Raw genomic sequence first — 24,143 nt, forward strand, 5'->3', positions numbered from 1 at the left:
AAAAATCGGTCCGAGAAATTCGCCAAACGGCTTTAGGTCAGAGGTTCAGTTCATTCGCTTTGAAGAGAATTGAGAACTACCGTTCTTTTAAAAAGAACTTCCGTTCGCTCATTCTCTTCGAAGAACCAGTTCACTTGAACTAGAGATGGGCGAAACAGTTCACTTCGAAGAACCATTCCCGACTGAACAGTTCTGTAAAAAGAACTAGTTCAGATGAACCGTTCTTCCGTTCAGCTGATAATTTACTTGTATCTAGCGAATGTCTCTCAAAACATTCGATTCTTGGAGAGGAACCAAACAGATGCTGCCCAAACTATTATACCCCTGTATGCTTAACAAGTTCATCAAGGGTAGCGATTTCTTCTTGATGTATAACTAGAGAAATAGAGAATGTGATGAGTCGTTCTTCGCCGGTTCCATTCTGGGAGAGCACAGAGAGCGCTTTGTGGGACGGCAAGTCGGTTCATTTTCATTCGTTCGCCTAAAAATCGGTCCGAGAAATTCGCCAAACGGCTTTAGGTCAGGTTCAGTTCATTCGCTTTGAAGAGAATTGAGAACTACCGTTCTTTTAAAAAGAACTTCCGTTCGCTCATTCTCTTCGAAGAACCAGTTCACTTGAACCGTTCGCGAACGAATGGCCCATCTCTAACTTGAACCGTTCGCGAACGAATGGCCCATCTCTACCTCAAAACGCTGTTTTGAGCCACTGTGTAGCGGTGGAAATGCCCTTATATGGTATTTAAGCACAAAGAACGAGTATATTTGAACTATAAATGTAAATAACTTTAAAACCGTTCAACTTGAAAATACTTTTTTCATCGTTTACATTCGCTAATAGGGGAGACCGGGGTTAGTTGGCGGTGTTTTCAGTTCTCATTTCTTACCGCTTTGATGTTGCTAGATTTTTCACAACTGAACACGTGGCATGGAAGGGCAGACTGTTGGCAACATCTCTGAATTTTATTGAAATGTTTGATGCATTGTCTCCATTTTTAGAGACAAAAATATATGACGCGGAGAACCCGCCAACTTACCGCGACCCCGGGGTAAGTTGGCGGTATGTTCAGATACACCATAAAATAATCAGTCAAATGGAGAATCAAATACTTCATGGGTCCCTTTGGAACGTGCTGAATGTCTTCTCAATAAAACTATACATTTGCTATTATATTTCAGTCTCAATACCCAGGAATATTGACTTTGACGCGTACTCCACATTCAATAGCAAATTTTCGAAATATTTCATGCAATAGACCTTTCTCGTCCGACCTAACCCCCTTTTTTCTTATTTTTATTCAAAAGACTACACATTTTTAAGAATATTGCCGTTAAAATGAGACTATTTGGAGCTATCGTGATTTTTTAATGATTTTTTTAAATTTGAAAAATGCAAGAATGTTGAGTATTTTTTTCACCTTTGCAAGAATGGTGGGACTCAAAATGTGTGTTTAGGCAACACTGTTTTGTATATTTTTGCTTGAGTTCCTGGCAACGCGGCAAATGAAGTGGTGAGTCGCGGTACAAAGTTCATTGGTTATGTAAACAAACTAAAGTGAACCTCTCGGTGGAGAACATTGCATGATAATGTTTAACCTCACTTTTTTGACAGTTCAGAGAGATTGTTTACATGGTCTTGGAATTTTTGTTGATTCGATCATAGTATGAAAAACTTGGTTTGGTTCGCTGCCAAATGTTAACACTTTCCAAACAAGGTCGCTCAGCTGTAATTTTTTATTTGATGTCGGCATCATACATTGTTCCGTTAAATTTAACATTTTTACTTTTCATGTACATGACTCATTGTAGAAGTAAGGAATTTCTAGCCAAACATTTGAAAAAGGCCCACTGCCAAATGCAAACAAATCGAATTTTCATGTTCTCTATTAAAATCCTGGGACAAAACCTGGATATGTTTTTTTCTGTTCATTTGATCTCTTGTTTTGCATAGCCACTCTTTCTTCCTCACATATTTTAAATGGACTGGCTGCATTTGACAGTTCCCCCTGACTGCATTTGACGGTTCCCTTTGGCTGCATTTGACATTAGGTTTTTTCGTATCCACACGTCACGTCCCAGTTAAAAACTATCTATCTGGCCATGTGCATAAACATAACGTAACAATGGATTATGAAGAATTTAGATAATGATTTTATAACAAATTATAAAAGGGCCCGGCTGATATAAAAGTCCTAACTAGCAATACACTTATCATAAAATGATTATAATGGATTATTGTAACTGATTCCAAAAGGATTATAAAAGCAGTGAAATACTTACTCAACGAATTAAGGGGAGTGTCTCATGTAAACAATATGCGCAATCAAACTAAATAAAACAGTATTAAATTTTACATAGAATTATAATGAATTCGACCAAAACTTCTTTTGGATTAAAGGCTAAAAGGTCAACTACGGCTGGTGGTGTTGCTGCAATCGGTTTGCCTTCGGCCACGTTGGACACATTCGGCTAACGGGAATATTCAGCGATTCCGATTCGAAGGAAGCAGCGCCAGTAGCAGACTGCTTCGGTTCAGCAATACGCTCCGGTATCGGACGAAGCTAACACTCCGGCAGGACGAAGGTTTCAATGAGGGGCTCAGGCATAAGTAGCAGAGTCCTTGCACTTACTGCTTGTCGAGTGAACAATTCCGACGAAACCACTGCCACTCTCGCCAAGCTTGATCACCGTCATAAGTGCGACGCCAGCGGTATAGTGCCAGGAATAGTCGAGAAGAGTGCCAGGACTAGGTCTGTTCCAGTACCAGGAGAAACTGGAAGTACTCCGGAGAAAATCGTTCCTGTACTCTCTTCTTCTCTTTTTTCTTCTTCTGGTAGCAAACCGGAGTAAAAAGGAGCAAATATTTTTGCTCCTGTTTATTCCGGAGTGACTTCCGTGTACTGGAACAAACCTACTGACTTGCCGAAAGCTACAAGATTAAATAGCAGGGCGTTTTTAAAGTGACCGTAGTATAACGTAGAGGCTTTAGGAAGATGATTTATTCAGCAGAATAAGATAGCAAAATTACCCAAAACATAAGAGCTGGCTGCCAGTCTATTTTCTACTTCTGCCGCAGTCAGACGTACAATCGAGCCAAGTGAACAACAGGCCTCTCGATCTAGTGTGCATTGTCTCGAGAACAAAGAAAATATCGGATTATTCTTGTCATCATGAGTAAAGTTGACGAAAAAGCTCTACTCCGACCCAACGCTGCGGTCGTTGACTTTAAATTTTTGTTTAAAACGACCGAGTTTTAGTGAAGTGGAATACCTTCTGAAGGTAAAAATGCAACTTAGGCTTGCGGAAGTCTTGTACCTTCAGTACCATCATCTTCGCAATGTAGTGTTAATATCATTCAACACGTTAGCACAAGCCGAGCGTTTCGTTTTGAAGAACAATTTAAAACACGTGGTTGAAAGTGACAACGTTGGAATTAAGATTCCCGTATACATTGAGAATGATTATATAGATGTAAGGTTATATGACCTATCACCTGGTACCCCTCCTGAGCCAATTGCAAAATGCATGTCGCAATACGGAGAAGTAGAATCCGTTACACCTGATACTTGGAGAAACTTCTTCCCGGGTACACCTAACGGCGTTTTTGTAGTGAGGATGCGGGTTGAAAGGCCTATACCCTCCTACTTGGAAATAAAACTCAATACTCACGGAACTACAATTATGCAAACTACACTATGCACCCATGAGGGGCAAACTCCTACGTGCAAGTATTGTAATCAGACAGCTCATCATGGACAACCTTGCGCGGAAGATACAGAGGAAAATGCATCTCAACCGATTGCCAACTCATCTACGGCAAACCAACCTAAAACAGAATTTTCAATACCAATGCCTGAACCACAAACGGTGGCCAAATTTGTGGCAGCTGTTCAGAGCATAATGACAACCGCAAAAGAATCATCCAGCACCCCAAAAGCAACTGTAAGCAACATCAGCAACGAATGCAGTAACAATGACGACGGATTTACACTGATCAACAATAAGTGCAAGAAGCAAGGGAGAACATCTGATCCCGGACACCAAGCCAGCTTCGACCGGGACGTGAAAAACAAGAGAGAATTAAATGACCCCCCTGACGCTGTTTGTCAACAGACCTCGCGAAAGAAGGTCTCCGCTCGCAATAAAAAGTTGCCCGCACGAGATCCAATTAATTAATTCTTGTTCGTATTTTTTATTTTTACATGTATTGTAAGCGTATAAAAGATCCACGGCTCCGTTAAGCTACCGCTATGAGCCGTGTCAAATAAACGAATTAAAAAAAAAGAGCTGGCTGCCGAAGTGAATCCACACACATCATCACCTACAGAGGCAAGCAATATTGGAACGCAGCGAAATTCCTCACAATGAATTGATCTCGTTAGGTGAAATTCCAGGAAGTACAATTTTCATAGCACAATTTAGTCGACCGAAATTGTAGTCCTCAGTCGAGAGAGAGAGACTGATAGAGTAGCAGCAGCTAGGAATTTTCTTTCGAAAGCTAGCAGCGGTTTCGCGTATCCTGCGCTAAGTAGAGAGCATTAAGACATCTCCGAAGCATGTCAAGTGCTATCAGATGAGAAAAAAACTCGCATCTATGACCAGTACGACAAGGACGGTCTTCTGACCAATGGTTCCGTTCGGTAATACCATAACACACGGCACCGGCGACACATATATTCACGACATACTAATTACTTATCCTTCCGAAAAAGTAAATAAATTGACTATGAAATTTATCATTCGCTGCCTAGTTATTTGGTGCCAATTTGAACAATACAGCAGATAGCTTTATTGCGGTGCCAAAATGATGGCTACTCGGGATGTAATATAAATTTACATATAATTTCTCCTCTCTGATATTCTACCAGAATGTATAATGCTCTGCATTATTATTATCACTCCAATCAAATCCTTCTTACTCCTTATTGTCAGTGCCGAGCGCTATTTTGCATTTGCCGGCTAAATCAACGACAATGCGATAATCGACGAAACTTTTGCTGTAATGGAACTTGAACACGAATCATAAATAATTGTTCCATTCGAAAGCGATAACCTTGTTGTCCTCATGTTTGCAGCTATCATACGCTGGTAGGCATTCTGACCAATGGAAACGTTCTTCGATATGGGCATTGAACGATCAAAATCATTTCAACAACTTATCATCGACCGAATTCGTTACCTATAAAGTTCAGGTAAACTTCACCACCTAAAAATGAATAATCAATCGGATCATCTTGTTAGGAATTAACCCACGAGCAAACAAACAAATGTGTACAAATCCTTATCCATCATCCAGAAAGCAATCGTTTTATAGCCCAATGCTTGATCTTACGATTCAGCATATGCCACCGGGTTTTACATCCAGCGCCGATTGGTCAATGTATGAACCAGGTTACCATTGTCTCAATCCTCGTCCCTCTTGAGTTGATATTCTTTCAAAGAGCATCGAAAGTATTCATGTAATGTAAATAAAATAAGTCCGTGTAAACAAGTCTTAGGTAAACAAGCACACCGAACTGTCAGAAAAGTGAGGTTATACATTTTCATACAATGCTCTATATTATTGACAGGTATATGAATGAATCATTTCAGCATCAGTGATGCCAGGTCTATTTAAACAATAGCCTGCAGTAAAAATATAAAAGTCTGCCGAATGCTATAAAAATCTTCAATAAATGCGACGTAGAAATGTAGTATGTATATAATTTAAATGATCAAAAATGTTAAAGGCTGGTGTATAAATTGGCTGGCATAGGCTTTGTTCTGCTAAATATTTGTAATCTGCAAAAGATCTGCAGTGAAAATGCAAAATCTGCAGATTTACTAATATATATGCAGATCTGGCATCCTTTTAGTATTCCCCACAGGAAGTTCATCCAAATGGTGTAAAAATATGGGGAAACAAGGCAAGATAGGTATTCAGAATATGGGGTTAAATGAACAGCTTGCACTATTTTTGATTTTTTCAATAGTAAGAGGTACCAAATCATCGGGGCAATAGGCAGTAACGAATTGGAGATAAAAAAGGAAGCATCCTATCATATAAATTTTTTTGACGAGAAAGGTCTATTGGCCGGAATGAATATCCCCTACATTGGCGAGATACACAAGAAAAAGATTTTCTTACTTTGGAGTGAATTCCAGAAATAAAATTTTTTGACAACTTTTTTGCACTGTAAATAGTACCGCCAACTTGCCCCGCGAGCAGCACCGCCAACTTACCCCAACCGCATATTTTATAAAAAACAATTAAAAAAATAACTTTTGCTTGTGGATATAATATCTATACGGATCTATACGGATACTGAAAGCTCATTTCACGCACTGTCGAAAAATATATTCATTTGCGAAATAGATTGAAAATCACCCTAAACAACACAAAGTGTTTAAAATTTAGGAAAATTACTTGGTATCATCGAAAACACAATATCGCCCACAACTTCCACAAAATAGAATGTTTTGCAACCAAAACACATTGGATAATGGGTTTCACATAACTTGAGGTACATAACGAGGGGCAGCGCTATATGTCTAATAGAAAAGGAGAAAAAGGGATTCCGCCAACTTACCCCAACCGCCAACTGGCCCCGGGCTCCCCTATATGTGTTAAGGCAAAGAGTAGCCTATTTTAGCTCTGTTTCTATTATTACTCTACCCATTTCAAATAAGTTGTATACGCTAATTCACAAGATTTAAATCCACAAAAACAATAACGAGTGATGATTAGTTTTTTTAACAATCCTGCCAATCCATGACCTCAACCTGAAGGGACGTAATGTGGAATTTAAAAGTGTAGCGACCTTTTCAACCGACCTGCTTAACAAGACATTCCGTCAACCCAAAGAAAACCCGTTTACCATAGTCGACCACTGTATATATGACAAACAAGTCCAACGCCCCAGCATGCCAACTTACCCGGATCACAATTCATTTGCATAATAGAACATACTTACCCACAGGTGTGCATGTGCGCTGGCTTGTCTTGCATTGCAATAAAGTTGGAAAATACCGAAACAATCAATGACAAAACCAACATACCTACATCTCGAGCTGTCAATCACTCATAAAATACACTTTTGAAAACCCCCCCGTAGCTCGCAAGGCAACTCGGTTTGACATCAAAAACGATGATTTGCCTCGGCTTCAACTCCAACTGCTGCATTGTTGCTAGTAAATATACACAATAGGAAAGCTCAATGAGTGACGACGCAAAGACACCCGGGGGTATCGAAATGCGTATCAAATGTAAACTGACACCAACCGAACCGAACGACTTAGCAGCAAGGTGTAAGTTCATAATGATGCGCTTGGAGCCTCCTAAATGTTGACAAATAGCAGTCTTGATCGTTGATCAGTTTTGAGGTCTTGATGTGTGTATGAAGTGCATAACAATTGCGCTATGTTGCGAAAAAGGATGGTATTCGAAGATTACAAACTAAACTATACATTTTGCAGTCTCTCGTCAAAGCTATACGAACATGGCATACCCTAAAATTAGGTGAACCAGTCTAGGATTTAAAGGGTTTGTCCCGCTTGACCAGACCTCCCAGAAACTGTCCCACAATTTTCATTATGTGGATTTTTATTCCAAAATACCCAAACACATTTTGTACAAAACAATCTCAAAAGACATGGATTGAGTCACAGAAACTAACCTCCGAACGACGTAGGCAACGCCGAAATAGAGCCAATGTATTCTGATTCGTCTACTAGTAATCAGCTCATGAATCTTTGCAAAAATATGTCAGTCGTACACAAACTCAGCGAATATCTAGAAATCGTACATCTTCAATAGATTTGCGCGTCCTACATTCATCCCGTATCCTAATCTAGTGTTGTATGTCTACTATTCCAACCTTCCGGTGATGGGTCGACTGTCGAAGCCTATTGTTTTGAATCTTGTCTCGACCTGGGTGTTCTAAACCGATGGCATCGGCCACAATCCAGTGAAAGATGAACGAAACAAAGCCACACACTAATCAAGTGACACAGGTGATTTGGCTAACGTAGCGGGTCCGCGACTTACCTACGGGTGAGTCAGTGGAACAGACAGACTGACTGGCACACCAGTCGTCGGAAAAGTAGCGGATAAGATCATTGTTGTTATTGTTATTGTTGTTGTTGTTGCGGTTGTTTTTTTTCTGTCCCGCACCGAACACTCAACTCATTCATTGTCAATTTCTTATGCTCAATTTTTTAACGCCAGGTCCTCCGGTCACCCGACACTAGTAGATGTATAGACACATCAGATAATCCGTCGGGAGTCTCTAATGAATAGTTGTAGTTTTTCTCTGCCATTTCCAAGCACATCCATTGTGCAGCCGAACGCCGGCCTTAACAGTTTTTTTTTGCCGGCAGACGTTGGTACAAGAAAAAAAACCGCAACTAATAGCGATTCAGACGAATTGTTTCAATAAGAAACACACCATCTTTTTGCGACGTGTGCTGAGCACACGCCTGACACAGTTGATTGGTGCATGGTTCAATTCCTACATAGTATAGTGACACGTTATTTGAATTGCTTCAGTGGATCGAGATTATTCATATCAAATAACAATTTCGTCCCTGGCGATTCGTATTGCTTTCAGTATGACTTAATGCGGGCCAAGATCGGCACTTGCCATTTGCCTTGTTGTACATTCCGCCTCGGCATTACCATCGCCGACCATCGCGCGTTTGCAATCGATTTATTACGATTTGTTATTAAATTTGTCAAACCAGCTTGACGCTGCAAATGAAAACAAGTGTTAATGGGACTAATTGCGATGATGGTCGTAAAAGATTGGATGAATGAATAATGGGCTGATGAATTGATTTTTTTTACTGTTGTCATTCAGATAATGACGTTAGTCATGGCTGGAGCAGATGTTGATTGTAAATATTGTCGAAGAATTAATGAGGCTTAACAATTGCAGCTCTGCGCTGAAGGTTCAAACAGAAGCTGAAATAAAATTGTTGAATTCCGCAGAGTTGAACTGAATCCGAAGCTTGGAAGGCCACTCTGGTAGATGTCCATGGGCCAACTAGCAGATGTTATGTACATAGGATTTCAATCAGTGCTCAGTATTAAAAGTGCATTGAGGGGTTCCATTAGAAATCAGCAGACCATAAAACTCGATTATGCACGATTCGAACGAAACTTTGCGGTTGTGTTCGGTTTTTAAAGCTACATGCTTACAATCACTGGTAATTGGACCATTTTAACCCAAAAGCAAGTTTTTAAAAGTTTTTGCAAGAATTTCATCAAGAACCGTATTTCGTATAACAAACCCCATTCAAGAATGAGTTACAGGGAATAACTTTCTCTTTAACCTTCCGACAGTCGCGCTAGTGCACTGAGTGCACGCTGCTTTGAAAATCTAGCGAGATCGTCTTAGAGCAGCTGCGTTAAACATTTATGTTAAAAAGTAAAATACAAAAAAAACATCTTTTAAAAAATATATTTTTGTCGACATACAGATAGGAACGAAAAGAAACAAAGCAAAATGCTCTTCGCAAAAATTTTCCGTTATTGGATAAAAGAAACTTTTACTTTTAATTTAAAACTAATTCGGAAATAATCTACCGAGAGATCCAGAACACATTTTTTTCCAGTCCAAATCCAAATATCATGATTTATGAAACATACTATATTAGGCTGTCCCAAAAAAAATCGATGTACGAAAAGTCATAGTGCTCAACCCTATAATGGAAGATGAGCATATTTAAGCACTTTTGTAGAACAAATCAAGTTTCTAAAAAATCATCTAGAGGTTCCGCAAATGCGATTTATGAAAAATGTCCATTTTTGAGTAAAATTGTCGCATATAAGCGGTTTTCGCAATTTTTTCAAAGTCCTATAATTTTTTAAATATTTTTTTTATTTTTCTGTGGACCTTGGAGAATAAATTCCATTTAAAAGTTTTTCACAAAAAGTGCTTATATCAATGATAGAACAAAACGACCAATGATCAATGATTAAACAAAACGAAAATATTTTTTAGTCAATTTGAAGAAAATCCACACAAATAATTTTTTTTTTCATTAAACCAAAGGCATGTATTGGAAAGTAATATTCATTACAAAAGTTTTCGCGAATAAATATTGTGAAAATTCGGTCGGGAGGCTGAGATATAGCATTTTTAGTAAATGCTTTAAAACCATGAAACTTTGTCACATTTTTTTGATTGATCAATATCTCAACCTTAATCTAACCAGTGTAGGCATTTTGGGTGTCAAATAAAAAGGATTTCTCTCTATCTTACAAAAATTTTCCATATGTGGAATTTACCATAAGAGACATTTATGGAATTGTGCATGATCAACAACTTTTTCGAATAAAAAGTGGTCGGTGTTAAGTCATACCGGACTAAGTGACAAAATATTGATTTCAAGAAAAACGAGTTTAAAGTTTGAATCACAGCATCCTTTACATTATGATTTGAAATTAGTTTTTGCCATAATTCTTGTTTATTGTTACGTATTTCAAGTCTGGCAAACGTCGAATGTAGCTGACGATATTCTTTATCCAGTGCTATCATCATCTCATTTTTTATGTTTTACGACTTAGTCCGGTCTGACTTAACACCGACCAAGTGATAACTTTAATGGTGCTATAGCCAGTATAACTTTCACGATTGATTAGATTTATTTATTAATGTTAATGTATGATAGTATGATGTTCCAGCTATTCAACCGATAAATGATTTGCCAAAAAAATCAATTTAAAACAAAAAAATTTAAAAAAAAACACGAAATTTTAATGTGGTACTGAAAAACTTTCGGCACTCCGTGATGCAACTGGACGAACATAATCATTAATAAAATAATAAGGATTATTTTACATCTCCAGTGTTGTAATTCTTCGAAAGACAAACTCACAATATCATATTACCGTATAAAAGTGACTCTATATACGAGATATAGAAAATGCCGCATCTCACCCGACGCGGCATCTCTCCCGAAATTACCCTATCTTAACGGCGAATAAAGAAACAATGTCTAAAATTATACTCAATTCAAATAATATGTTTACAGAAGATAAACCCGCAACAGGAACATCAGCAAAAATTTCTAATGAAAAAAATTAAGAGTGAAAGACAAACTTAAGCCATAACTAAAAATATCGATTTTTTCGCGACTAGGATATGAAAAAATTTTGAGCGGTGCAAAATAAGCACTATACTGAAAACCTCCTTTATATGACAGACATACTAGTAATTTCACGCGCGTTCTTCCCTATTATCCCAACTACTAGAAAGAGAAGCATGTGGGTTTATCACGAAAAAAAAAAGAAGAATGAAAGAGGAAATTCTGCATCAAAGTAAACCATCCAATACTTGATTAAATGAATTATATTAATTGCGACAAGTATCCAAAATATACTGAAATGGTTTACATTATGATTTTTTTATCAAATTTTCACGAACATTTTTAAATATAGGTCAATTAGGAAAAGATTTAATAGATACTACATGCACGTGATATGGGGTCCCTGTCAGAATGTGAACCGAACACTGAAAACTAAATATCAGAAAGACGGTCCACATGACCTTCCAATAAAACATAAGCGAGTATGTGAAAGACCACACAGTGAACTGAATTTATACACGCGAAGTCACATACACGCGAGCACACTCGACAATCACGTTAACATACGAACGCTTAACCCCGTCGCGATCATCCACGAACACCTACGCCCGCGATCGCGGAAACTTAATAATATGCCGGTAAAAAGGTGAATGTTTCAGTACTTACGAAGTCACAAACGCAGTCTCAAACGCGAACCCACAAACGTCCGCGTTCTCGCGATCATGAATCGGACACGTCCGAAAATCTTTATCCTCCGTCCTAACAAGTTAGGTCCATACATTCAGCTGGACCAATCAAAAATAACGATCCTATCCACTAGACAACACGTTCCATGGCAACATGACAGGGAACTCTGGTGATATGGAAGAACTCACTTTCTTCTAGTATCTGAGCCGAACACCGATAATTAAGTATCAGATTAACGGTCCACGCGCGTTCATCCAAGAACATAATGAATATGCGAAAGGACGCACGGTCATAAAATAGAACTTATACACGCGAAGTTACATACACGTTAACACATGTGACATACAAACGCACACGCGATCGAACACGTTAACGTACAAACGCTCGAGGCTTTCATGATGATACAAGCGATGGCGAAGTCCCTGCGCCCGAACATATCTGAACTGTACAATGAATATCACATTCAGAATCACGGCCCGCTGCAATTGACCTTAAGCTGTGTTTTAGTGGGTGACATATCCCGTCTCGTTTGCATTTATTGTGAGTGATTCTGACAGTGAGCCCTTCTAACTCTGCAGCTCCAATAGGACAACTCTCGAAGAAAATATTAATAATATACAGCATGTACTACTCACCAGTATATTAAATTGCTCAATAAAATGAGCAAAAAATATATAATGAACATGATTTAATGAACTACAAGCAAATCAATTAACATGACAATAAAACATTCATTCTTCGTGCTAATATGACTGAAGGAAAGTTTTCGATCCTTCTCGCGAATTGTCAATTCTCAAACCTCATACCTGATTGCAGTCATCATTCCACTCAGACAAGACCATGCTGTATTCCCCATGTACACTTAAAGCCCTGTGGATTAGTTCCCGGGCCCAAAATATATCAGCTCGATTGGCATCACCACCAATAATTGGGGCTTTTAAGTGAAGAGCGGAGACGTTTGCTGAGAAAATTTTTAAATTTGATTCAGTTTATTCGCTTTATGTATTTTGTTCGTCCATTTTATTTATTTTATTCTTTTTTAATTTGAGTTATGTGATTCCCTTAATTTTTATGTATTTTATTAATTCAGTACATATGTTCAGTTTTTCTTTTGTTCAATTTATATAGTTTATTTATTTATTTTAAATTAATATGGTCGGTGTGAAGTCAGACCAGACTAAGTGACATTATATTGATTTCGAGAAAAACTAGTTTAAAGTTTGAATCGCAGCATCCTTTACGTTAGGAATCATCCATAAATGACGTAGCATTATATGGGGGAGGGGAAGTTTTTTATTTTGTGATTATATGTGACGACAGGGGGTAGGGGTCATGTCATGCTACATAGCTTTTCTAAAGGGGAATAGGAGTTGACCTGATGTTACGACAATCTTACCCGATTCATCTAACTAACTTCGCTTTTTATTTTTTTTATTTTTTACGACGAAAAGGGGGTGGGAGGTTTACCGTCTAGCTACATAACCAGGTTTGTGATGAAATTATACGTGGGGAGAAGGGGGTGTTAATAATCACTCAAAAAATGATACGTCATTTATGGATGTAGCCCATAATTCTAAATTATTTTAGCGATAATTCTTACTAATTAAAACATATTTCGAATCTGGCAAAAGTCAAATGTAGCTGAAGAAATTCTTTATTCAGTACTATCATTACCGCATTTTTTAAGATTTTGCGACTTAGTCCGGTCGGACATAACACCGACCATATTGTTCAGCTGCTTTTATTTATGTATTTTGTTTATTTCATTAATTTAATTAATTTCATTCACTTTTGATTATTTTATTTATCTTATTCATACTGTTCATTTAACATATTTTATTCATTTAAACCAATTTATTTGATTCAAGAATTTAATCTTTTTTGTTCAATTTAACAATATACATTTTACTTATTTTATTAAATTTATCGATTCCACTCATATTATTCATTGTGTTCAATTTATTTGCCTAGTTTATTCCATTATTTGAACTGTGCTAACCTTTCTGCTCATTTAATAAATGTATTTACTTTTTTCGCGTTACCCTAAATGTTTATTTTATTTTTTTAGTTAGTTTCGTTCCACATATTTCTTTTATTTCATTAATTTCATTGATTTTCTATTATTTCTTCATTTTAGCTCTTTCTAGTATTTCTAACCATTTTTTGTCTTTAAAAGCCTTTTACTTTTACGTGATTAGCCATATTAGTTTTTCCAGTCGATATTTTTCATTCTTTTTGGTTTCTTTTGTTCTTTTTAGTTGCTTTTAAGTACTATGTCTAGTATATTAGGCCTTTTAAGTCTAGTATTTTTAGTCGTTTAATCTTTTATTTTTTGCTCAAAATGTTTTAGTATTTATGAGCATTTGAGCATTGCAAAAAACAATCAATTTTTTTTTATTCTCAAACCAAATTATCTCTTTTAAAAATATAGGTTATATGGACAAAATATCTTAAAACTCTAGCATCCCGTATTTTTCCAGAAACGAGGATTTTTTCAATTGAATGATAACAATGTTTTCTTTTAAAAAAGACAAACTATAATTGTCAGAGAAAAATTACTTAACTGAAAAAATTGCAAAGTTGAAAACACTGCCGCTAAAAAAATGGTATTTTTTCTAGACACCTTGAGAAAACGTTTTACTGTATGTACGCTGTAATGGAACCAGCGATAAGGTTTTGGCGTTTTCTCAAAACGGGGGGGGGGGGTGCTCGGATGGACTGAATTTTCTAAATTTTCTTATAGAACCTTATAAACTTTTTGCCATTTTCCAATCATTATTAGCGTATTAAATCTTCTTTCCTTATACAAGATCAGTATTTTGGTCTTCTGGTTATTTAGACTTTTTTGACTTTTTGTAGTTATATAGTAATTTTAGCCTTTTTAAACAAACCATTAAATCTTTTTATGTTTCTTTACTCCTTTTTATAGCCACCATCTAAATCAACTAGCCCTCTATCATCCGATTTCAGCTTTTCTTAATTTTTCAGGTTATCTTTTCTACTTCTTTTACCATTTTTAGTCCTTTCAGCAATTTTAAGTATACTCAGATTTTCTTAAATCTCTTACAGCCTTTTTAGTTGTTGATCCGTCGAAACCATGTTTGATCTGGTTTATTATTCCTGTTCAGATTTTTCTGAAAAATTGATATTTTTAAAGAGTTTTTTTCTATTTTAGATTTTTTTAACCTTTCTTGCGTTTCGAACCATTTTTGAACTATTTAAATTTTTTATTTAGACATTTAATTCTTGCTTAGATTTTTTAGATTTTAAATTTTATAATCTGTTATTTATTTTTTAAATCTTCAATATTCTTGTGCTTTAGTAGCATTCCAGAAGTACAAAAATTTCCTTTCGGTTCAATATGCTAGCAGGACATCTGAAATATCGGGTACCCTAGCAATATCCCAGTTATCCATACTGGTTACCTTTCACTGCAGCAAATCGGAAAAGAAACTATATTTCACTTGCACAATTTGTTCACCCACGGACCCTACTTTGCAAATTCGATAATTTCTCCCGTTAGCAAGCCTATAATTTTGCGCTAATCTCCAATCCCAGCATCGCCGTTTACTGCATTTTTTCAAGGCCTGGGACAGGAGGTCGAATGCCTCAGAATCACTTGCCGTACTTTTTATAAATAAAATCCCAACGGGTGCAGCTGTCATTTTTACCAGTAATCCTACCCCCTCTCCCTGATGCTGCCTACCGTGTAAGTACTCAATCAACCCAAGCAGTGATTGAAAACAATCAACTTACAGCTACAAATAGCTTACCAAGTACGAGCAGAACGATCAGCCTTCAAAGTAGATCAAAGTGGGCGTGCAAGCAACCCACCAACTATTGGCACCTGCACGGTAGTCAAGCAAATGGTTATTTTATGCTGTAATGCTAGCCGTGCTCTCATGTCCAATCGTTCCAGTAGGCACTGGACACTGGATCGAGATCGCCTTCTACCGGAGAGCCCAGAGCAAAAACTGCAATGTTCGCAAGATTTCTATCGGACAGATCTAGGCTTGCCATAACCGCCCTTTTAACCGCCCAACGTTTTGTTTTTCGTTCCCGCCGGAGCCAACATGAATTCGATGCTAGGAGTATGTAATCTATCTGTGGATTTTCAAACTGGATATAGGCTACCAACAGTGCAACACTACAATAAAATCTCTTCTGTTTGTCGGTGGATGATGATAGTAGGCAACTGAACGTAACGATGCGTCTTATAGCTTATGATTACGGCGTATTGCCTATTAAAATTCATTAATGAAAACTCCTGGGATGCCGCCGAGATAATTTTATTCCGCAGAAGTTGAATGAACTTGAAGATTGCAAGCTTCTACAATGAAAATGGAAAATACATAAATCCTTGACATTCAATTTAAAACTCCTTTAACTAATTTTCACTATTTCCTTTTTGTTTCAGACAAAAGACTGGGGCATATTTAACACTCGGTAAGTTAAAAGTTGCTTTGGATTGCATCTAGATTAGTTCTCAACACAAATATTTATTACACCCCAAATTGTAAAACTAGTAGTTAGATCCGTTTCTAAACAAAACACAAAAGGAACAATTATCTGCAGAGCATGATAAAATTATTGAAAACAAAATAGATAAAATAATCATCTGCAAACGATCAAATTCGAAGTGCAGTAACATTGCTCAACGATTCACTGGATATGTTTTCCCATCATGATCCGACCATATAATAGCACTCCTACCGAGCATGACTAGTGATTATTACGCTGGGTAGCTAACCACACTGAAGGGTACCAATGCGTCCATTCATACATCTATCCATTCATGAACTTGAGGCTCCTATGAGATGAAGAGCAGATCATGTAATCGACTATTTGTTTACAGTTCAATCATCCTGCACTGTTCATCATACTGTTTGGATAATAAAAATACGACGAACAATCAGGAATCGTGTAGTTAGCTATCACGCTTATTATTATGCACCTGGCTGCTGCTACTGCTGCAGTGATTATCGTTTATCAGCAACAACGGATGACTACGGTTGTTTGAACCGCCGCGCCGCCGATCAGGGAACGTAGCCATCTAATTTACCATAATCGCACAACTATACCTACCCCACAACGGCGCGGTGTGCGGTCCATAATTTCAGCTCGCCACACAGCAGCACAATGGCGGGTTCGCCTACTGTCTGGTTGTTCGGTGTTGGCGATCCACTCCACCGACCGGAGATTGTCTTTTTTTTCGATTCCAACTAACCAAACAACCTTCATTCTTAAACCAATTTCGAGCCATTCAAAATTGAGGTCGAGTTCAACCTTGCCGAATAAAATGGCAGACAATTCGATAACTAATGAAGCTAATTCAACAGGGTTTATGACAAATTCAGCCTCTACGGTATTGTCACATCATCACCGCACCCGCGGCCGAGCAAAATCAACAGTTGGTGGTCGAAAATTGCTCCGAAATCCATACGCCAAATGTTGGCACGGGCTCAAGCTGGAGAAATTTCATAACATTTTCAGCACACTCTCCGCTTTTGGTTCGAAATGAAAATTCCAATAATGGGAAACATTTAGTCGGCTGAAATTGCCCCAATTTGATCGGCTGGGTTGTAATTTTTCAGTTCATTTATACCTCACTGCCTTTCGTCATTTGAAGGCGGCGCACGTGCGGATGCCAATGTTTTGCTGTTTTGGAAATAGACAACAAATTCACAGATTCCTATAACACGAAAAAGCGAGTGTGTAGGTGTATGAATACATCCCATCCAGGGTTACCATATTCACAGATTTTTCTGTAATGTCACAGATTTTTTTCATAATTTTTGATCACAGATTCTTTTTCACAGATGACAGATTTTTGGCATTTTGATAAAAATTTCACAGGATTTCACAGATTTTTGGAAATATTTTGATTTTTCACCGTTTTTTTGGAAATTTATCACAGATTTTTACAGATTTTTTTCCAGATTCCTTGATGACTAAACATCACAGATGGTAAAAAGATTTTTTTGGCCGAAACACAGATTTCAATGTGGCATCCCTGATCCCATCTCCCACTGACCAATATAGATTTAATGAAAGAAACTTGTCTGCACCTATATATCCAGAGATGTGGCACTCTTTAGTAACAATTGAGGTTTTACAGTAGTTTTAAAGCAACTTATAAAACTTAGATTGCACTTGTAGCATGCTTCAATTGTTACTTAAATGGTGGATCCCACTATATCCTGTTCCTATGTAATATTTAATTTATTCTCAGCACAATAGAGTATCTGAATAGCTAAAGTTTGGCTGCCACAAAGTGCCTCTGAAAACAGAAATCTTTGTTAAAAAGAGTGCAAATTTATATAGAAAATAGTTTTAAAAGTGAAAACCTTGATCTTATAGTATTGGTTTCTTCAACAAAAAAGTTTGTAGAACATATTAAAATAATAAACAAAGGTTGGGAAAACTGATTCTTAGGTCAAATTTACAAAAACAACAATTTTACCTCGAAAATGAGGTCTGATGTCTGTAGTATCTTCGACGAAGTTATTCAAAACATAATACAGTTAAGACCCGATTTTATCAGGACCCGATTTCAACAGCCCCCTATTTTATCTACTCCCGATTTTATCAGCTTATTAACCCGATTTTATCAGCTTCATATGAAAATTGATAGTTGGTAGTTTGATGGGCTCTAGCAGACGAACTAAATTGAAGCTTCGGTTTCTTAAAAAGAAAGAAAAATACATATCCCAATTTTATCAATGTCCCGGTTTTATCAACCTAAAATTAACCAAGTGACTGATAAAAACGGGTGTAATATACAACTTTGCCAAAGACATCCACCCTCTAAAAAAATTTCGATATTTTTTTTTGTTCGGTTACTCTACTTTGGTCTAAACAAAAAAGTTTTATTTTCAAAGTTGCAGAATAATGTTGTGAACATATCCTATGAAGAAACGTTGGACCTAAAATGATATCCAAGGCCACAAAAAAGTTTTGTCCCACCTTTTTTGGAATAGTCCCAATGTGCCTCGTTGCCCCACGTGAAGCGAGATGAGTGGATCAAAAATCAAGGTGCGGCCATTAAGAAAAAGTACTGTCGTTAATGGCTTTATGAAAATTCGAGCTACAGAGCGCGAGTTGGAACAGTTCACAGAAAAAAATATTTTATAATTTTAAGTTTATTTTCATGCACATATTTGGAGCATGAATATAAATGCAAAAAAAAGTTCCACCACAAAAACACACGATTTGTCGTGCTTTTTTCACCGAATTTTATTATAATTTTACACGTGGATTGAAAATTACAGTTACTTTAAACGGAAAAGCAATGCACCTCAATGTATTTTTACTCGAATACTGCTGTAAAATGTATTACACGAATGAAAGTGTAAAATTGTATGCTGTTTGATGCTCCAATTGATTTTAACGTAATTTTCAATCAAATTTTTGATTCAATCTTTGTATGTTTAAATTCGTACTAATTTACATGTCGTTTAAATTTCAATATTTTTTGGTGTGTTGTTTAAGGTGAAAATGGACCTTGACATTACTGCAGTTAGCCAACTCCAACTGCATCATACCAAAATGTGGTACTGACAAACTTCAACGTGCTACTAGACCAGTGATTCTCAACCTGGGGGCCCTGAAGTCGTTGCTGGAGGTCCGCGAAGAAAAATATAGTTTTCCGAGTGCATTTTGTTGTCTTGTTACCTGAAAATAACATAATGATAGCATACAGGGTGCGCCATATGGATGTATCCTGTATTGAACAACTCCGCAATTTTCCAGCCGATTTTTACAGATAAACACAATTTTGAAACGAAAATTTAGTGCCATTTTAGCTATGAGTCGGCTTACACCAAAAGAACGCGCTAAAATCATGGGCCAGAGTGTGCTCCAAAGCAATCATCGGTCCTTATTTTTTCAAAGAAGGAGAGACCATCGACGGCGCGCCTTACCGTTGAATTTTGGCGCACTTTGTCCGTCCACAAATACAGAAAAAAGGTCTGAAATACTTCTATTTTCAACAAGACGGGCATCTAGACATACCGCAACCGCTACAATCAAGTTCTTGCAGAGCAAATTCCCAGGACGCGTTGTCTCAAAAATGATGATTTGGAATGGCCTCCTCGTTCTCCGAAAGGTACCAGACTTTTTATGTGGGGTTACTTGAAAAGTAAAGTTTATTCTAGCAAACCTAAGAACCTTGACGAACTCAAAGCTAATATACGAGCTTAAATTTCTGCGATTATGCCCGAATTGCTGTCCAATGTCATGCAAAATGCCCGCAAAAGAGCTGCTTTTTGTGTATCAAATGGGAGTGGTCATTAAATCGACGTTGTATTCTAAACGTGGTTTATAATAAATTACATAAAATATCCTAAAAAAACTTGTTTACTTGTTAGAATAGGCTGACAAATGACGGAGTTTTTCAATGTTGAAACAGGATACATTCAGCTGGCGCACCCTGTACAAAATCGATGTTTATCCCTGGAGGCCCGCAGAAACCCAGGGTGATTTCTAAGGTGTCCGTGATACGAAAAAGGTTGAGAACCGCTGTGCTAGACGATGCAGAAGTGTGATGAATTACATGCAACACGATGTCAAATACGACATGGATATAACTGAAATTCGGCTACATGATTTGGCACCGAGCATCAGCTCCGAGTACATTAAAAAGCTGACGTCGCAATATGGAGAAGTGAAATCCATTACGATTGACACCTGGATAAATTCTTTCCCTGGCATTCTCAACGGGGTTCGTGTTATTTAATTTCCATGTTCCTCGCATAGTGTTTCAGTTAACTTTCTCTCACAGAAGCCGTACGCGAGAGAGCGCATTGAAGTGATTGACAGAATGAGGACCATTTCTTTTGTATAGGTACGGTAAGCGAAATATTATCACTATATTGTATTCAGGTAGCATGTGGCACTTTGTTGATTTTTCCTCCATTTTCTGTTTGTTTATTCAAAGCTATTTGTGTAAAACTGCCTGTTTGTTAATACTAGATCGTTGTTTGTAATAATATTACCGTCATAACCGTATTTATATTATAAATAAAATGATGGTCAACTTCAATTCCTCTCAATAATGATTCCAATGAGTAAGAGATTCAGAAGAGAACCATCTTACTGTTGGCAATTTATTGGGGTGAGAACCGTAACTCAATAAGCATCGCTTACTGTTTTGACTGCTAATTTTTCATTCTCTTTTGTCTAGCTGGTTTGCCATCAGCAACATGATGGACTTCAGCACCGGTTGAAACAATAACGAACTAATGTGAAGACTATTAGAAACATCGTTTTCATATATCTACTACGCGTACCTATGATTGGATGCAAGCAGCTGTTATATTTTATGAAACAGTCCACGGAACAAAAAAAATCCATGAATTATAATCCAGAGTTTCTTGAAATACTTCACATAAAAATTTCAAAATCAAGGGTTAAATGAAAGTGAAAATAATTAGGAATACTTTCTAAATTTGTGAACTTATTCGATAGCTCGCAATAACCAGCTCACAAATCCATGGAACACGTTCTGAGTTCCGTGAAATTGGTAACATAAAAATCTTACGATCAAGCATACTTCATGAATTAAATCATGAAAGTAAAAATGTATTTTAGTATTTTGGGAACTCTTTCACGATTGCAAATCGTCGACAAGGCATGAATGGATCCATGAATAGCATTCCGAGTTTCACGAAATAGTTCTTTAGAAAATATCAAGTCTGTTTGAATCTTGTGATCTAATCTAAAACCACGATCAAGATGTAACAAATCATGAATCAATCACGTCGTATAGTTGGGCTGTAAAAAATGTAGCTTTATGGATATAATCACGAGTTAACATTTGGTTTATGAGTAATATTCATAATGTTGTAAACTAATTCACGGACAGAAACACAATTTGGTAACAACATAGCGGAAGCTTTAAATGAAATTAACAAAAAAAACTAATAATCTCCACCAGTAAAAGCCCTGTACAAGCGATACGGAAGTAAATTGAACACAATTATAAATCAACTGATTTTTGTTCATCATCCTGTTTTATTAAGTTAAAACTAATTAGAATTGAAGGCACTTCATTCGCGAATCGGGGAACATTTTTTTCCGTGCAGTATCTTCAATCGAAATCGAAAATTGATTGAACGCATATCAAAGTAGTTTTCTTTTGGTAAAAGTATATTGGGAATATTCGAGTTCATAAATAATCGGCGTGGGAAAAAAGTTTCGGCTGCGCCCCGCCGGCCTATCGTTCAACGTCGGCGTATGTTAAAAATTATCGGCGGCGGTGGCACACTACGGCTACATAATATGGCGGCACAGATAACTAACCAGAAGTCGCCATCTTGGTTTTCTAAATGGCATCAACGGTTTCTGTCTTCTACTGACCACCCCTTTCAAATGACACCCATATTGGTGGTGGCTTTCACTGTAACAATTGAGGTTTTAAGGCACTCTTAAAAAGCCTTTCAAAACTTTGATTGCACTTGTAGTGTGCTATAAAACTTAAAATTCTACTTCGGGTAGTAGCCAGAAGCCGCCGTTTTGATTTTCAAAGTAGCGCCAATCAACGATTTCCGTCGTCTACTCAGTGGCGTAGTAAGAATTTTTTTCGGGGGGGGGGATATGAATTTTTTTTGTATATATATGAAAAAATGTTCAAAAACATTCTGAGCAGGAAAAAAATGTTCAAAACCAACAACTCAGTGAACGGGTTTGGGTAGTCAAGGTAGGAAAGCTAGCTGTTGGTATATAATTAATGCTCTTCCCCTACGAGGACAATCTGGGCGGCAAACTTCAGACTGTCTAATTTACGGAGCGCTTCAGTTCCCTTGTGCAATTCAGTACCACTTCTTCGTTGAGCTTCCGACTGGTTCGCGAACTACTCGGTCTAGTCCCCGACGATAGATCTAGCCTACTCCGACGAAAAGTTCCCCGGCGAGAGAAGTTCGAAAGCGAGCCAACCAACCAGGTGCTGCGGTCAGTTCGGCGATTCCGGTAGAGTAGGGCATCCGGTTTGCCGGAGCCCCGGCGCTGCTGGTGGTGTATCGTCGCGATCTACGCGGTCTCGTTCCCGGCGGTGAATCTGACTGTACGCTGACGGAGAGGTCCCAGACGAAAGAAGTTCTCCCGATACCGATTCTTCAGTACTACAACTTCTTGAGCCCTTTGGCTCCGTGACCGGTGCCATTTAGCATCGCAACTCCTTTAAGCCCTTTAGTTCTCTTCTTGGGCCATTTAGCACTACTTCCTTGATGATCTATTCAGCTCCTCGACTTGTTCGCGAACAACTCGGCCTAGTTCCCGTCGATGGACCTGACCTACTCCGACAGAGAATTCCCCGGCGAGAGAAGTTCTCCCGAGATCGAGCTAATCAGCTAGGTGCCGAGGTCAATTCGGCGATTCTGGTGAAGCAGGGTGTCCGGTGCACTGGTGCGCCGATGACCCGCGACTAGTGGTGTCTCGTCGTTGTCTACTCAGTATAGTCCCCAGTGGTGAATCTAGCTTACGCTAACGGAGAGTTCCCTGGCGAAAAAAGTTCTCCCAATATCGATTCTTCTTTGGTTTTCGCTATTTTTCTATCGGAACAACCGGTGGGGTGCCGTGGTCAGTCTGACGAATCCGCATGGATCCGACGACTCATACTCGCTGCTCTGTTGCAGTCTACTCGACTAGTCCTCGGCGGTGAATCTAGCTTATTCCTACGGAGAGTTCCCTGGCGGTGATTGCTCTCCCGAAACCGTTGTTCGATGTCCATTCCGTTGTAAGACGGTCATGATCTACATCAGCGGTTCTCAACCTTTTTCGTACCACGGACTCCTTAGATATCACACTGGGTTGCTGCGGACCCTCATAGATAAACATCAATTTTGTATGCTATCAATATGTTATTTTCAATTTGTTAGGAAACATGACTTGAAATTTCAATATGCACTCGGAAAATATACTTTTCTTCGCGGACTCCCAGCAATGACTTCGCGGCCCCCTAGGGGTCCGCGGACCCCAGGTTGAGAATCACTGATCTACATCATATCTCTGTTTACTGTGTTCCACGTCTTTATGTCGCTTGTCATTCTGTAGGCTACATTATCCGGGTTGATGTCCGGTCCTCCCGTTTTAAGTAGCTCCCTGCACGTCACTTCAAACCTCGGACATATAAAGACTCTCCTCGGACATTCAAAGATTTCAAACCTCGGACATTCAAAGACGCTCCGGTGTCTCCTCGACGATCTCACACTCCAAGCACAGTGTTGACGTTGCGTACCCACACCGATGAAGATACTTCTTAAGCAGCCGTGGCCCGGTAGGAGATGTTTCAGGTGGAAGGTCATCTCTCCGTGCTTTCTATTGACCCACGCCGACAGGTTTGGATGAGCCGGTAGGTCCACTTTCCTTTCTCCGTATTGTCACATTACTGC

General features: G+C 38.1%; 2 protein-coding genes across 2 annotated transcripts in view; both read left to right on the forward strand.

Annotated features, from left to right (window-relative positions):
• Positions 1-24,143, forward strand: part of LOC131693077 (bromodomain-containing protein DDB_G0270170) — a 505,027-nt gene that overhangs the window by 364,361 nt on the left and 116,523 nt on the right. Inside the window, exon 4 of the mRNA XM_058980586.1 lies at positions 16,172-16,200. The gene's annotated coding sequence lies outside the window, so the exon portion shown is untranslated. The remainder of the gene's footprint in view (positions 1-16,171; positions 16,201-24,143) is intronic.
• Positions 20,333-24,143, forward strand: part of LOC131688053 (uncharacterized) — a 33,088-nt gene continuing 29,277 nt past the window's right edge. Inside the window, exon 1 of the mRNA XM_058972198.1 lies at positions 20,333-20,476. Coding sequence (XP_058828181.1) covers positions 20,333-20,476 — 144 coding nt within the window. The remainder of the gene's footprint in view (positions 20,477-24,143) is intronic.

This window comes from Topomyia yanbarensis, chromosome 3 (assembly GCF_030247195.1).
Source record: "Topomyia yanbarensis strain Yona2022 chromosome 3, ASM3024719v1, whole genome shotgun sequence".
Taxonomy (NCBI): domain Eukaryota; kingdom Metazoa; phylum Arthropoda; class Insecta; order Diptera; family Culicidae; genus Topomyia; species Topomyia yanbarensis.